General features: G+C 42.3%; 2 protein-coding genes across 5 annotated transcripts; both read right to left on the bottom strand.

Annotated features, from left to right (window-relative positions):
* On the bottom strand, positions 1–2,432 carry LOC115729535 (2-(3-amino-3-carboxypropyl)histidine synthase subunit 1-like). Of its 4 annotated transcripts, none has more exons than XM_048279615.1 (2): positions 1,018–2,432; positions 1–96 (listed from the first exon to the last, which is right to left on the bottom strand). In XM_048279615.1, the coding sequence occupies exon 1, from the start codon at positions 2,395–2,397 to the stop codon at positions 1,024–1,026; it is 1,374 nt and encodes a 457-aa protein (XP_048135572.1). In that variant the 5' UTR covers positions 2,398–2,432; the 3' UTR covers positions 1–96; positions 1,018–1,023. The 4 variants fall into 4 exon arrangements, with proteins under 4 accessions (XP_048135572.1, XP_048135573.1, XP_030515995.2 ...); XM_048279616.1 differs by lacking the exon at positions 1–96 and adding an exon at positions 239–256; XM_030660135.2 differs by lacking the exon at positions 1–96 and adding an exon at positions 556–662.
* Positions 2,433–10,530: 8,098 nt separating this feature from the next.
* On the bottom strand, positions 10,531–15,915 carry LOC115729534 (WAT1-related protein At1g68170-like). Its single transcript, XM_030660132.2, has 7 exons — positions 15,713–15,915; positions 15,546–15,608; positions 15,148–15,264; positions 12,118–12,367; positions 11,433–11,591; positions 11,140–11,291; positions 10,531–11,040 (listed from the first exon to the last, which is right to left on the bottom strand). The coding sequence occupies exons 1-7, from the start codon at positions 15,910–15,912 to the stop codon at positions 10,773–10,775; spliced, it is 1,209 nt and encodes a 402-aa protein (XP_030515992.2). The 5' UTR covers positions 15,913–15,915; the 3' UTR covers positions 10,531–10,772.
* Between the last annotated feature and the right edge of the window lie 517 nt (positions 15,916–16,432).

Genomic DNA, 16,432 nt, shown 5'->3' with positions numbered 1-16,432 from the left:
GCAGGTAATAGAAAGCACATACCCCAACAATCAACATGATGAAGATTACCCAAGGAGTTCACCTAATCTTTCTTCCATTCACTACTCTAAATGACACCGAGATGAGATAAACTGACGAGGGGGAAGAACACAAAAAACATAAAATTTCTGATGAAAATTGTTATGCGTGACAAGTTTATCCCAGGAAGACCGAGTCATCACTTGCAGCTGAAAGAATGTATGCCCGTAATACTTCCAACAAACATCAATCTTAGCCCTGGAATGTGTAACAGCACAAGGCTTATCATCACACACTTGAATCACTGAAGCAAATATACTCCAAAGGAGTTAAGATTGGCACTAAGGTCATGATTTCTATGATAAGTCTTACTTCAAATGCTTTAAACTAGCCTTTCTGAAGGCAATATCCAATAAGACCATGCTATGCGAAGACTATTAATAAAAGATAAGTACAATCTCTTAATTATGCTGGACAATATTTGCTGAGACCAGTTTTGAGTCATGGCCAAAATATGTAGCTTTATCTAGAGTTACTTTGCTAAAACAATTGAGGATCAGCAGCAACACAAAAATACAGAGAACCATGAGGTCTTCAACAGTCTTCCCTGTCGCTTCACTTTTTAAAGTAGTTTTTTTGTATCTTCATAATGTCAGAGAACTTCCTGTTGCATAATTAAGTCACTAGAATCGTATTTCATGCTCCTCTCCATGCACCAATTTCAATCTACTGAAGGAAGAGAACAAAAATGTAAAAAGAAACTATATTTACTACTTCATGTCATTGTTCTCAAGGTCTAAAAGTAGTGGCTAAAACACAATTCTTAGATTACAGTTCCCCACGAAACTCTAGTAAATGGAAGCAATATTTCTAGGAGCAAAATTTGTGGCAGTGAAAGAATTGGATCGAGTGAAAAACTCTGCCAAGTTCTCTTAAATTACACTGGCTAACTATTGTAGAACAAACAGAGACTCGAGCACCATTATGCGTCAAATGAGTGGTACAGAAGATGTACATACCCAATACTAAGCTATGCTACTGCTGCCTACGGAAGGCACAGGAATACTCCTCGCAGGCCGGGACGGCTTCTTCACATAAGAAGAATTCCACTCCCCACCGTCCTGGGCATAATAATCCATCGGGTAATCTCCAATATCGTCACACTTCGAAGCTCCACTACTCCCGCATTCGCATCTTGAGTCGCCCTTGCTGCAACCGGAATCAGCTATACAACCCGAATTCGTCTTCAAATTTCGCTCCCACCAGCCAGAAATGAACCCAAGGGCGATCTCCGCCTCGAACGGTGTCAATACCGGCTTATGAAATGCATCACCCCAGTCAATGGAAAGCCTCGGACAGGCGATCTGAATCCAAGCATCCACAGAATCCTCGAACAGAGCGATCCTCCCAGGAGTGATCTCAGACATCAAAACCACCGTGTAATCAAAGCCTTTTTCCCTCATCTTCTTCTCCAACCTGTCTAAAATCCTCGGATTACCTTGCCTCCCGAGCGTCCCCAACACGACTCCCCAACTCCTCGCGCACTCCTTCGCCTTCAATATCGCGTTCTGCCTCGATTCCCTCATCCCCTTTTGATCATACTCCTCAAGAAACAACTTCCCCATGTAGGGATCGTATCGAAAGGTCTTAATCCCTGGGTTCGCTATCATAAAAGCCTCCAAGTGAAACCTCCCATCTGCTACAAACACCGCAACCGTCCCCTCGTTCGAGTCAGAACGGACCCTTGGAGCGGTGCACCCGAGAACCTCACCTGCCGACAGCGGCTTTGCCTGCGGCACCAAAACCCTAAACCCACTGCTCTCAAGCTCGGGCTTCGCCGCGCGAATCGCGCCAGCGAACTGAATCGTGCCAGCGAGCGCGACGTCCGAGTAGTCCCCGCCCAAATTGAGCTTCAGAGTTTCCACGAGATGGCCGACATCGATCCGAATCTCGACGAACACGTAGAGGCAAGGCACGGTGGTGGTGTCGACGGGGACGAGGCAGCTGTGACCGTAGTGGATGAGGAGGTCAGCGCCGAGGGCGAGGGCGGACAGGTCGTCGACGCAGCAGGCGCCGTAGGTGACGTCGCCGAGGACGAAGCAGTGTTCGACGGCGGCGAAGGAGGCGAAGACGTCGGAGAGGAGGAGGGAGTACATGAGGAGGCCCTCGGGGAGCTGGAGGGCCACGCGCTTGGCGCCGGAGGAGAGGATGCGGGCGACGCACTTGTGGACCTCGAAGTTGTAGTTCGCCGGGAGGAGGGAGATGGCGGCGTTGAGGGAGGCGTTGTTGAGGATGGTGTCTGGGATCTGGGACTTCGTGAACCGCTTCGGCGTCGGCCTGGCCGGCTTCACCGCCGCTCCGTTGCCGTTGCTGTCGCCTCCGTCCATGGCCGTGGCCATAACTGCGCTCAGCCTAGCAAAGCTCGCGCTCTCTCGGTTTCGGCCTCGGATCAGTGATCGAATTCACGGAAGTCCTAAAAGAAACAGTATCCGTTTGATAATTGTTAAAGTTCACCGCACGAAAATCGTTCGAATTAATTATTCAATTAATCTTGCACGTGACATTTTTAAATGAATTTATCTCTCTTAAGTAGCGTTTTTAATTATTTTTCTTCAAATCTTACTTAAATTAGAACAAAACTTAAAAAAAAAGCTAAAATTTTATTTAAAGAAATTGAAAAAAAAAAGAAGAGAGAGAATGAAAGGCCTAGCCAATAGGGGCATTGTTGCCCATTGTAGGGGGCAGGGTGACCAGCCCGCGCCAACCCGGGGCGAGGCATCACTTAATCCTAATTGAACCAAAAGGAAAATGGCTAAGATAGAATTTAGAGGGAGCATGCCTAATTGCCTATATGAAATTGATCAATCTCGCTCGTTGTGATCAAAGTTTATTTTTTTCGTAGTCTACATAATAGTAAAAAGGGTTTGTAGTACATAACTGAAAGTTGTTGAAATACTACCTTGCTGGTGTTTTAGATTGGTCACGCCATTCTTGACGAAGCTTGCTTACTTGCTAAAGCTGGCAACCATGTTCATTTCTGTGCATGGACATGAATGCATAACAGCAGTACCAACTAGTGCATTGACGACTTATTTGCGCAGGCCGATCCACCACCTTGTCGAGAGTTCTTGGAAGCGACGGTTGCAACTTTTGAGGCTCGCCCAAGCTTAAGATTAGCCAGAACCCAGATGTTAATAGCTGCAAGAAAATGTGTCGACCTTCAATCCTAGGTTTCCTTCCTTCTAAAAGGAACTATTAGGACGAGTGTGTCGTCGAACCGGCAGGGGTACTTGCGAACATCTACTCCTGATCTTATCTTCCTATATGTTCAGGAGCTTCGGCTGTATCTTGGGACCCCGAAAACATCGTACTCGCTACCTTGCTGCATACATACTTAGGTTTCATGAAGAGATGGAATTACATCTAATGTACAAGCCCGTGGCAATGTATCGTTTGTCCGAGGTTATGCACGAAACGAAGGCCCCCGCTGATGATGGTGGTCGTCCAGGTTGCATGGTCGAAGTCAATGTAATGAGCAAGCTTGCAGCGAGCGACGGGAGATGCTCATCGTTGCCTTACCACTCCATTTTTGCGACGGCCGTCGTGGGCTCTCCAGCTTTCTTCTTAGAAAGGTCACACGCACGTGCAAGCCTCACTTCACAGCTCGTGCATGCCCTTCTTTTGTGGGCTATCTGGGTAAAGTGGATGTTTGTGGATGCCATAACAGCCTTGAACCCATGTTTACATGTGCTGCAGCAGACAGAACGGTAGTCTTACTTGGGCAAATTTCTGGTCTTTTGTTGTTGACTATGATGGAATGAATCGCAGGGCATCAATGTTTCAGAATCTGTACCTAGCAAGCTTATCAATGACATCGGCAAACTACATCTTGGCCATGACCAACCTTGTCCCGGCTGTAACTTTTGTCTTGGCTATTTCTTTTGGGTATGTACAAGATTTATCAGGCAAATTTGTTCATTGAAATGAAGATTAACAAAAGCAAAATATTCACTAAAGAAAACATATTGTACATGCTCATTCTATGAACGACCTAATTATAACGGTCATTTACGAAATTATTGTGGGATTACTCACCATTCCTCGACATGAATATCCGACATGGTGTGTGGCTCCCTTTCGTGTGCACGTTGATCGATTGAAATTAGGTTGGAGAAAGGGAGGCCAATGACAGCTGCAGGTAAAGCGAAAGTGTTGGGAACACTAGGGGAATTGATGAGGCAATGCTGCCCCCGTTCTAAAAGGTCGTGGAAGTCAACCTCTCGTCGATACATGGGAACTCGTTGCGCCACGTGGTGACGACCTAGGAAGGCCACGTGGTTCGAGGGGTCACCTGCGTCGACCAAAGAGGTTGACTTCCTTGTCCTCGTAGAACATGAGCAGCATTGGCCCGCCAATCCCAGTTAATGTGCCCAGCACTTTTGCCTTCCCTGCAACTGTTTTTAGCCTTCATTTCTCCAACCTCATTTTGATCGACCGACGTAAATACACAATAAAACCACGTGCCACGTCAGATACACATGTTGAGGACCGGAACTCACAATGATTGCGCAAGTGATCATGTTAATTAGGTCATAGAATGAGATTTTACAATATGTTCTATTTAGTAAACGCTTTGTTCTGATCGATCTTTACTTCAATGAATGGATATTGAATTCACGTGGAAAATCCCATAGATACCCGAAAGAAATGGCCAAGATGAAGGTCACGGGCGGGGACGAGGTTGGCCATGGCCGAGACATAGCTTGCCGATGCCATTGATGAGCTTGCCAGGTACAAATTCTGAAACATTGATGTCTTGTAATTCATTCAATCATAGTCAACAACAGATAACCAGAAATTCGCCCAAGTAAAACTTCTATTCTGTCTCCAGCATTACGTACATGGAAACACGGCTTTGAGGTTGTTATTGCGTTTACAAACACACACTTTGGCCTACTCATCTTGTTAAATGCTGAAACACAAAATCGGTATGCACATACACATTAGAATCGGTCGATATCACAAGGGAAACGAAATTGGTTTAACAGGACAAGTTGAGCGGTAGGTGACAACCCTAAAAATCTCAAACAAATAACGTTAGAATAGAGTCAATTCAACTTGGGCAATTTGAATATTTGAATTCGGTATGGATAAAGGAATAACCTAAGTTGGACGATCCTTTCCAACGGGACCAGGTGACCGGCTATGGGAACACGGGACGCCGGTGCGGAGGCCTATAGATGTGGCTCGGTGGATGTAGGTGTCACGGGTATGATATGGCTCGCAGTATAAGAGCTACACTTGTAGGACTGGTGCCGGGAATCGGAGCCATTGAACCGGCACGGCTGAGTTTGGCCAGGTGCAACCGGGAATGGGCTTGCTGTACACAGGGAGGACTCATGGAACAGCAGCCGGCGGTGGTATAGCCGAGAGGATGAGAGGCGGCTGCGACGGCGATCGGACAGGAAAAAGTTGCAACGTATCTCGCTGCCCGAAAGGCGGCACTGGCAACGACGTGGAGCCTTGGTGATGGCGGATGCAGCACAGCAAGAGATGGTGGTGTGTTTTTATAGTAGGCGCCCACCTCGTTTTCTCACTTTCTTTCCACAACTCAACCACCTCCCACCGTCCCATCTTTAAACAAGTATATACATTATTTATGACCACATTCCTTTTGCGCTGCTTCTTTGTTTTAATTGCTAAAAAAAGATCATGGAGATACCATGTCACCTAAAATAATTTTTAGGTAAGTTATTAGGTTAATAGATTAATAATCAATGGACCAAGTCACCGAATCAACTTAGGTCAATACATGCCAAGATTTTAAATGGAGCCGCCACAATCTTATGGTAGGAGATTAGAAACCAAATAAAGTATTCGGAAAAAATACTTATTTCATACAACCAGAGATTAAAGAATCGGGACTTACATAACTTCAATTAATGCCCTTCGATTTTCAGAAAAATCCTAGTTGATGATTGAATTAAAATTTTTGGGGTTTTCTTTATTAAATGCAATGCTAATGCAATCACCTATAACAAAGAATGTAAGACAGGCAAAAAGACAGGCATAATGACGAAATACAACAAAAAAATATAACAACAAAAAACTAAAGCTATGCAACGTGGATGGTATTTTGGTATATTTTTGTGTATTTTCGGATTCATGAAAAATAAAGGTAAAAACACCAACGTAAGTAACATCAATTTAACTAAGAAATGATTTCCAAAGTCCAATTTTATTAGACATTATTTCAGCAAAACGGAAGAGAAATGTGATTAGCTAAGAAAATGTGACATCTTTTGGGATTTTTAGGAATTTATTTAAACCAGAAAACAATGAAATTTGAACAAAAATAAACAATATTACCCATAAAACACCTTTAAAGAAATGATTTTATTCACAACACCCCGAGATAGGTAGCAAGGAATATATTAAGAATACCGTCGCCCTATATACATAGGGCAAACCTGAAATTCTATTAGGAGTTAGCGATCCGCCAGAGAGGATGATATCTAATTCACACGACGGGCACGATCGTACCGAGATCGAAGTCATAGTGCCTTTAATGACGTCGAGGACAAGGCACAATGGGAGCATGGAGGGCAAGTTTGTTTAAAGATGTTCAAACTTAGACAATAAATGGCAAACAACATGCAAATATAAACATGCCAAATATAAAAGTAAAACCAACCAAGGCCATGAATTTAAAATCCATAGGGATTACCAAAATTTTAAAGGGCAATGGCCCATCCTCAAAGGATATCGATATCTTTAAATTAGAAAAGTTATCTCTGAGATCTTCAAAGTGGATTAGATAATTTTTCAGACAATTTTTCAAGTGTAAAAGATATGATAAGGATTTTTAAGGATTCCAATTTAGACACAAGATAATCTTCAATATTCCAAAAGATGTGTGTAATATCTTTAAGATATGATAGGACTTCAGATTATCTTAAATTTAAATCAAATATCCAAAGATATACTATGCTCAAGATATGTACAATTTTGAAAATGGGAGATATGCTCTACGTTCAAAATCCACCAAACTAGGCAACCATATACGAAATTTACTTCATCCACCGAATATTCAAATCAAGCAAGCAATTTCCAAATATCAATAGATTAGAAAGGTTACCTAATTTGATCTTGAAGCAAACTGAACACCAAGCGACTTTGCTAGACCGATCGGCCGAGATTTGTGCGCCTAAGAAACCTTGGCAAGATGAACTCCAGCAGCTAATTTGAACCTTAGTCCACGCCAATTTGCAAGGAAAATCACTCTAAAACGCTGAGCTAATCGTCTTTTAACAACGACACAAATCTGCACCGATTAGTACAAAAATACCCAAAAAACAAAGCTGTTTTGTGCTCGATTCAGCAGTGAAAAGCCACTAAACAGCCTAGATTACTCCCTTAACAGCTGTGGAAAACCGGACTAAACAGTGGCCGAATTACGCACTAAGTAGCAGCAAAATAAACCTCGAACAGCAGTGAAAATAGGGCTGAGAGCAGTGGATCCGGCACCAATCAGCAGCGAAGAACGGCCCCAAACAGTACGAACCGGTATTGAACAACAGGAAGATTGGGTACTAGCAGCAAGATTCGAGGTCGAATCATTAGCAAAAAGGGGCACCTAGCCAGGAGGAGAAGCACCAAACACAACCAATCCACCTTTAAAAACTTCTCTCTTTTCTCTTATGCTCACGTGTATCCCCTTTCTTTTGTGAGCAGGAAATTGCCGCCCCAAAACCCTAGTGAAAGAGCTCTATTTATAGAGAAAAGCTTTGCAAGCTTGGGGCTTAAGTTTTGTTAATCCCGCCAAACAAACCCGGATCAAAGTATGTGATCAATTAAGTCCCAAAGGATCCAATGCATTAATTTGATTGAAATTTTGGCACATAATAATTGACATTTTTAATTAAGGCCTTTAAGCTTAAAATAGCCCCAAATTCTTCTTTGAATTGCCGGTTTTTTTATTTAAGCTCATATCATCTAACAAATCAAGCTCAAATCTTCTGCCGTCTATGTCCAATGCAAAATGCAATGCATGAATACTAAAATTAAATGAAAAAGATGAGCTATTATTTTTGGTAGGAATTAAAATTTAACTCCAGATTTTTATGCAAAATAAATGAATAAGGAGAAATCAAAATTTAGGTGTCAACATACCATGATGAAAAAGGCGTGGAAGTTGAAGATTTGGTGGAGCAGATTCCCTCAAACTTGATACTCTTGTTTCCTCCAATTTCAATGAAATGCCGCAATCTTTCCTCGTCAAGCATTCCCTATGTGCTCCCCTCTCATGCAAGCCCCCTAGGTTTTCAATGGGCGTAGCCAAGTTTAATGATCTTACGAGCTCAGTCCAGTTTGTTAATTAAGTCCAGTACCATTCATTTAAGTCCACCCCCTGGCGGTCCAATTTCTATGCAAAGCATATGGCTTCCTAGATGGCTTGCCAGAATTTAGGTGTCAATAACGAAGGGCTTGCACAAGGACGGTCCACGTTATTTGTGGACTTCCTCGCTGAAATAAAAAAAACCGGTTAACACATACACCTTAGAATCAATTGATGTCACAAGGAAAACAAAATTGGTTTATCAAGAGAAGTGAAGTATGCATGCATGTGATCTTTCTCAAAAGAAAGCTGGAGGGCCCATGACGATGGTTACAAAAATTAAGCGGCAAGCGACGACGAGCGTTAGGTTCATCTCTGTCGCTCGTTGCTAGCTTGATCAATATGTTGACTTTAGCGCATACGACCTAGGCGACCCTGTCATCAGCGGAGACTTCAATTCATGAATGAGTACGAAGGTGCTTTAATGAAAAGTGAAAAAGGCTCTCATCACTCAACTCGACCGCTTTCCTATTCGGCCTTGCAGCCTATTATGAGAATAGGTCTTGTTCAGTTCAAGCGGCCTGCCTTTATTCATCTATACAAGCCCTAGATCCAATTATAGTAATTGGGACGAGTTCTATAAAAATGTAAACAAGAACAACCATAAGAAAATATATGAAGATGTCTAGATATGATTTGATCAAACTGAAGTGATATTGTAGTACTTGACTATTAAAATTCATTTGATGAGAGTTTATTGTAGAGCCCGGCCTTGAAAATTGAATGAATGAATTGATTGTCATACAACGGGGAATTAAAAATCATGATTCGAGACATCTCATAAAATATTTACATATTTGTAAACTATATAATTATCCGGTGAGACATTTGATGTTTATGATTTATGAGTATCAACATTTCCAGCTGACTTCATTAAATAAAGTACGTCGACAATTGTTACTCTAAAACTTTTAGCAATGATTACATGCACAAAAGATTCCTACGGCAGACATGAACTTGCTATCCATGTTACAAGGTGGTATAAATTCTTAATTATCTAACTTATAAGTCCAGTAAACATCTAGAGATAGTACAAGATATTTTCTTCTTTCTCTCTTTCTTTCTTTTTTTAATTCTAAGCCCCACGAGCTTTGCCTGCCGACCCCCTAGTCCTAGGCGACGGCCGACCAATCCTCGCTAATCACAGGCTTGGGTTGGGACTCTTGCCCGTAACCTTGCCTAGTGGTCGGCAAGGGTCCACCAGACCTCGCCGGACATCGTAGGAACAAAAAAAAAAAAAGAAAGAAAGAAAGAGGAACAAAAAACATAACAAAATAAAAGATAAAAAAATTCAGAAAAACTCTAAGAAAACTTAAAAGAAATATAACAAAAATTATCCATGTCAAGGCAGACCGTCTTATGTTGCCGACATCCACATTAACGAGATCCGACCAAAATTGGGTTTAAGGACTCACATGGCAAATTCTAAAAGGGTAAAGGACTAAATTGGTCAAATTGAAAGATTGAGAGCTAAAGTGATACAAACGCAATAGGTTTGAGACATTTTGGATAATTTCCTCACTCTAAATGTGATGTGCGTGCCATATAAAGAAGAAGTAACTCGCATTACTTTTTATTTTAACTAGATAGTTAGACAATGCATATAAAATTCTAAGTGGGAAAATCCTCTATTGTTCCCTTAATTAGATGGTCCTAGCCAATACCATTCTCATCATCTGATTTTTACGTTATATCCCATAGACATAGAATCAATCATGCCCGTTGTCTCATAACATATGTCGTTATGAGGTATATCCATAGATTCAGCTAATGAGTTTATGCTATACACAAAGAATTATTACCTAAATTAAAGTCCATCAAATACCCTACTAATTTAATGACTTAGTAAGATTGCAAACTAGATCTTGGATCGGTAGCCGAAGCCGGACCCCTAACTTTTTTCCTAGCAGGGTTGATATTATCCATGGTTGCAAAGAAATCAAATACTTTTATCTGAGATATAAAAGCAGTTACACATAGAATTCGAGTGTAGATTTCTCTTTAATTGAGAATCATAAAAGCATTATATCATTAATTGATATCTATTTTAGTTAATTGTATCAATGCGAGGACAACATTTTAATTAGATGGAAAGACGAGATTGTCTAAAGGAAAAACAAAAGGATATTTATCATTGGGAGAGGCACAATCTCTGAGTTGGGTACATCATTCAATGAAATGAACTGATTAATTATACAGAAGGGGATAGCTAATTACTTGGGTATTATTTGAGTTCTTGACTATGGTACAGACATTGCTCTGCAATGTTGGCTATTTACCATAATGTCCCAAATCTTGGGCAAGTCGAAGTTGCCACTTTTGGATTTCTATGCCTGCCTATATGTGGGACAATGCACATCGTACGGTAATCCAAGGTCAGTTGCTGGTTAAGCTTTGTCCTTCTCCTCCTCCTGTTTTCTCTTCAAGACTTTCTTTGACCACTTGGCCCTCCTTTTGCGCCACCTCTAGGACATCGTCGCCCTCCTTAACGCCGTTTTTGGTCGGAGAGGCGATGACGATCTCAACGGATTCAGATTCACCAGAGCCGGTCGATGGCGCTAACTGATTCATTCTCTTATTCTCCTTTCTTTTGCCCCACAGCACCGCATAGAGACTGAGTACTATGAGCCCCGACCCTAGAATGCTGCCATAAAAAGAAAGTGAAATCTCATATATCTACTGTTAAGCGATTCGAGAGGTTCGAATACTTTAAAAACATTTGTGCATCTATTAATATACGTACCTTCCTAGGTGCAATTTTTCGTCCAAAACCATAGACCCCGCCAAGGCCACGGTCACCAGCATCAAAGGATTAAAAACCGACACGAACACCGGTCCTCTCATCCGCACGCACCAAGTGATTAGAGTATAGCACAACCCGGATCCGACGATTCCCTACAACACCACAAGCAAAAACCGCGCCGCGCGAGGTGGTGGTAGATTAGCTAACGACATATACCGCGGTAGCTCGACAGTCGATATTAAGTCGTAATAAGTGCACGCAACATTAGAGTTTAGTGTTTTTCCGTGGTGTACCGAGTATGATACGGTGAGGAGCCCGATGTTCCATCCAAGCTGCCACCGGCTCCAATCCCTCTCTCGACACAATGCGTAAACCACTGCTTGGATTGACCCCATGAAGGTCATCAACGCCGTGCTCGTGTATTGGCACGGGAATCCCTCGCTTGTCTTGGCCTGTCAAACAAATCATTGTATATTATGATTTCTAATTACCGAGAAACAACACTTATCGGCATGCACGTAACGATATTTCTTTCATTTTAAACATGTTGTTTTATTTATTTCAAGCAAAAAAGCTGAGCGTTTTGATAAGTTGCCTTATATGGTTTACTACGCATGAGGTCACATCGGCCTCTCGCATCTTTCTCTGAGACTATGGGGTATTCAGAGATTCTCAATTCCACCGATATATAGACATAGAGGGACCTTTTCGCTCGTAAGGTGAGAATTGTGAATTTCATGGTAATTTTGGGTGATAGATGTCGGGATTCAAATATAAAAAGTTAAAAACCCCACATCAATCGTCTAGATCTATTGAGATACTAAGTGAAGCATCGAACGGAATAGAAAATCGTCGTTTTATAAAAATGATTTTTGGGGGAAAGGCGATCGACTCTAGGAAGATCTCGCACAGTGAAGTGACGCAAATCAAAGGGGGACAATGTGAAGACAGTATTGGAAAGAAAAGGTAAAGACCCACCTGAATGATCAACCACAGAGCGTAGCAGAAGCAGCTGGCCACGGCCAAAAGCGAGCCCAGGAGGAGATTGCTCGAACCCTCCCGCCCTTGCTGGGTCGGCGCCACGTGGTGCAAAAGGTTCACGTGCGTTGACCAGAGGTTGACTTCCACGCCCTTGTAGAACGTGAGCAGCATTGCCCCACCGATCCCCATTAATGTTCCCGCCACCTTTGCCTTCCCTGCAACCGTCGTCAGCCTCACCTTCTCCAACCTAATTGCGATCGACCACCAACGTGAACATGAAAGAAAACCACACGCAACCTCAGAAGAACATCTTGCTAAGACTGATTATGCTAAAATTATAATCCAACTACATGTTGAGGAATTCGTATTGAATTATGTCTCAAATTTGAGCCGTTCCCTATACCCAAGTCGATTGGATTTATATCCAAGTTTGACCACCCAAAGAAATTAAAGAGATGGCCTCAAAATAGCCGCACGTTGGACGTCTAGAACGAAGAGGGCACTACAAGACAAAATTATGGTCTTGCTTGATTATATGTATTTCTTGTGGGCCCAAGAGAGCGGGGAGAAAAGAGAAATGGAATTGTTAAGATGCACGCGTGAATGAATTGTGTTAAAGAAATCCCACATCAAATAATCGAAGTGATGTAGAGTAAGTTAATATATTCATGTTGGCCCATAACTCATTGGCTTAAACTTTTAAGTTAAGGTGGGTTTGGCTAGATATGTTGACGAGTTCGGACTTGGGCTCTATCTTAGTAATATCGAACTTTTGCTATGCACTCCTATCAAATGGCATCAGAGCCGATGGTTGGTGTTCCATGTGATTACTGAGTGGACCCAAAGGTAGACTTGTGAAGTTGGGTTTTGATGAAGATTCAACTTGGGATAAGTTAATGCGGAAGGATACTTGAATTAAGGAGGAGCGGACTTAACACCGAGCTCACAAGTGAGAGAGAGATTGTTAGGATGCACGTGTAAGTGAATTGTGTTAAAGAAATCCCACATCGGATAATTGAAGTGGTGTATAGCAAGTTAATATATCCATGTTGTCCCATAAGTCATTAGCTTAAACTTTTGAGTTAATGTGAATTTAACTAGAAATGTTGACAAGCTCGAACTTAGGCTCCCTCTTAGTGATCTCTCCAGGTGAAAGTCTTGGACTTCAGTTGCGCACTCCCACCAAATGGTATAAAAGCTAATGGTTGGTATCCCATGCGGTTACTGAGCGGGCCCAAAGGTACACTTCATGGTTATGAAGTTGGGTTTTGATGAAGACTTGACTTGTACACTTCATGGTTATGAAGTTGGGTTTTGATGAAGACTTGACTTGAGATAAGTTGATGCTGAAGGATACCCGAATTAAGGGAGAGCGGACCTAACACCGAACTCACACGTGAGGGAGAGATTGTTAGGATGCACGTGTAAGTGAGTTGTGTTAAAGGAATCCATGTTGACTCATAACTCATTGGCTTAAGCTTTTGAGTTAAGGTGGGTTTAACTGGATATGTTGACGACTTCGAACTTGGGCTCCCCCTTAGTGATCTCTCCGAGCAAAAATATCAAAATTTTGCTGCGCACTTCCATCAAATAATATCAAAGCCAATAGTTGGTGTCCCATGCGATTACTGAGCAAGCCCAAAGGTAGACTTCATGGTAATGAAGTTGGGATCTAATGAAGATTCAACTTGAGATAAGTTGATGCAAAAGGATACTTGAACTAAAGGAGAGCAAACCTAACACCGAGCTCACACGTGATGGGGAGACTATTAGGATATATGTGTGAGTGAGTTGTGTTAAAAAAATATCGGATAATCGAAGTGGTATAGAGCAAGTTAATATATCTATATTAGCCCATAACTCATTAGCTTAAGATTTTGAGTTAAGATGGGTTTAATCGGATATATTAACGAGCTCGGACTTAGGCTTCCTCTTAGTGATCTCTCGGAACAAAAGTATCGGACTTCTGCTACGCACTTCCATCAAATGGTATCAGAGCTTATGGTTGGTGTCCCATGCGGTTACTGAGCGGGCCCAAAGATAGACTTCATGGTTATGAAGTCAAGTTTTGATGAAGATTCAACTTGAGATAAGTTGATGCGGAAGGATACCCGAACTAAGGGGGATCGGACCTAACACCGAGCTCACAGGTGAGGGGGAGATTGTTAGGATGCACGTGTGATTGAATTATGTTAAGAAAATCCCACATCGAAGAATCGAAGTAGCGTAGAGCAAGTTAATATATCCATGTTTGACCCAAAATTTATTGGCTTAAGCTTTTGAGTTAAAGTGGGTTTGACTGAATATGTTGACGAGCTCGGAATTGGGCTTCCTCTCGGTGATCTCTCCGGGTGAAAATATTGGACTTCAGCTGCTTGCTCCCATCAAGAATGACTTTTGTCTCCTCTTGGGTGTACGTGTGGGAGGTGAAAAGGTCTTTTAGTAGGGAGAGACAAAAGGCTAGGGTTCTCTTTGTGTTTTTCATTCTTAGCTACTGTGGCCGCTTGTGGGAGAGAGAGAGAGGAATGATGGGTTCTCTCTTGACAAGGCCACACTCATGGAGAAGCAATAATGGAGTGGGTCTCTTCAGCAAAAATTGAAAGCCACACACTGCACAGTGAAGGGCTCTCGTGTAGCCGCACAATAAAGTCCTCAAACACTCGAGTTTCCTTTGAGGTGGTCGCGAACAGAAGGGGGAACACATGGACCGTGGGGTGAGATTTTATATCCATTTGAGGTATTTATTTGTAAATATTTGGGGTTTGGATTTAACTAGGTGTGGAAAACACTCGAGCATGTGAGTGATTTATAAACTTGAATACTCCAATTATCATAGATTATTTGCAACTGGCTCTCACCGTGGATGTAGGTTCCGACATTCGGATCGAACTAAGTACATCATCGTTGTCCTTTATTATTCCTTATTTATTTGTCTCTGATTCTCTCTCGTGTTGATATATTTGCAAGATCCTTATTAGCTTCCGCAAATTAAATTACAAAAATTTGCATGAGAAATCCTGAGCATACCCGAGAGAAATGGCCAAGACGAAGGTTACGGCTGGGACGAGATTGGCCATGGCCGAGGCGTAGGTTGCCGATGTCATCGATAAGCTTGCTAGGTACAAATTTTGCCCCATTGATCCCCTGCAATTCATCCAATCACAGTCAACAAAAAACAAAAAAAAAACCAAAAACTTCTCCATGCATAAGCACCTGAGTCTTCCAGATTTATCTACTAAAAGTCTCTTTTATGAGAAATATCAAGTGAAGGTTGTATCTTATCGGCTGCAGTACATGGAAACATGGCTCTTTGGCTGTTTTTGTTAGTGCTAAATTATAGCACCACAAGTCACAAAGCATTCCCCAAATGTTATGGACTAAACAAGAGAACATGGACATCAATGTAAACACAAACTCGCACTTACGCAAGTAGCCCACAGAAGAAGGCTCGCCCAAGCACTGTCCACGTTATCTTTGGCCTGCTCTTCCTGTTATATGTGAAAGAAGGAAATCAGAATAAATATACACATTCGGATCCACTGATATCACGAGGGAAAAGTAAACTTAGTTTGATAAGAGAAGTGTGTGTGACCTTTCTAAGAAGAAAGCCAGAGGGGCTAGGAAAGCCGTCGCGAATATAAACCGGTAGGCGACGACAATCGTCAGGTTCATCCCGTCACTCGCGGCGAGCTTGTACAGTATGTTGACGCCGGCGAACGCGACCTGGACGGCCCCCATCATCATTGGGGCCTTCACTTCGTGCACGGCCTCGAAGAAACTATGCATCGACATCGCTCGAAGCTCTCTCTCTCTTCTCTCGAGATTTCAGTTCCTTGAACCAGTCGTGAAATTATCTTAGTTAAACGTGAAAATTGAAGAAGATGGGGGATTTCCTAAACCTTCTTATTGAAAATGAGTGATGAATGTTTCAGAAGAGAGGAGTGGAAGTGGGGGTATATATAACGCAAAAGAGAACAAGGTCCCCAGGTGTTTTTGCTTGGCCATGTACTCACGTCACCCTGCATTAAAATCACCCTCGCACGTGCGATCCCTGACCCGGCACGTGCCAGGAAAGGAGAGAGAGACTCCATTTGGGTGTTGGCTTCTTCAATGCACGGCCGCCAAACAAATGCATGGAAGTGGAGCCGCTGTTTTCGGGCAAAAGCATTTTGCATGGCCTCCCTACCAAGAGACAAAAATCTTCTTCCTAAAAAGTTTCGATTCGGAACTATTATATGTAAAAGGTCCAATATTAAAATAATTTCAGAGATTTTCCCTACATTTATATGTGTCAATAAACAATTTGAAATGC

This window comes from Rhodamnia argentea, chromosome 5 (assembly GCF_020921035.1).
Source record: "Rhodamnia argentea isolate NSW1041297 chromosome 5, ASM2092103v1, whole genome shotgun sequence".
Lineage (NCBI taxonomy): Eukaryota > Viridiplantae > Streptophyta > Magnoliopsida > Myrtales > Myrtaceae > Rhodamnia > Rhodamnia argentea.
The sequence above is the reverse complement of the archived record's forward strand: the minus strand, read 5'-3'. Positions and strand labels throughout refer to the sequence as shown.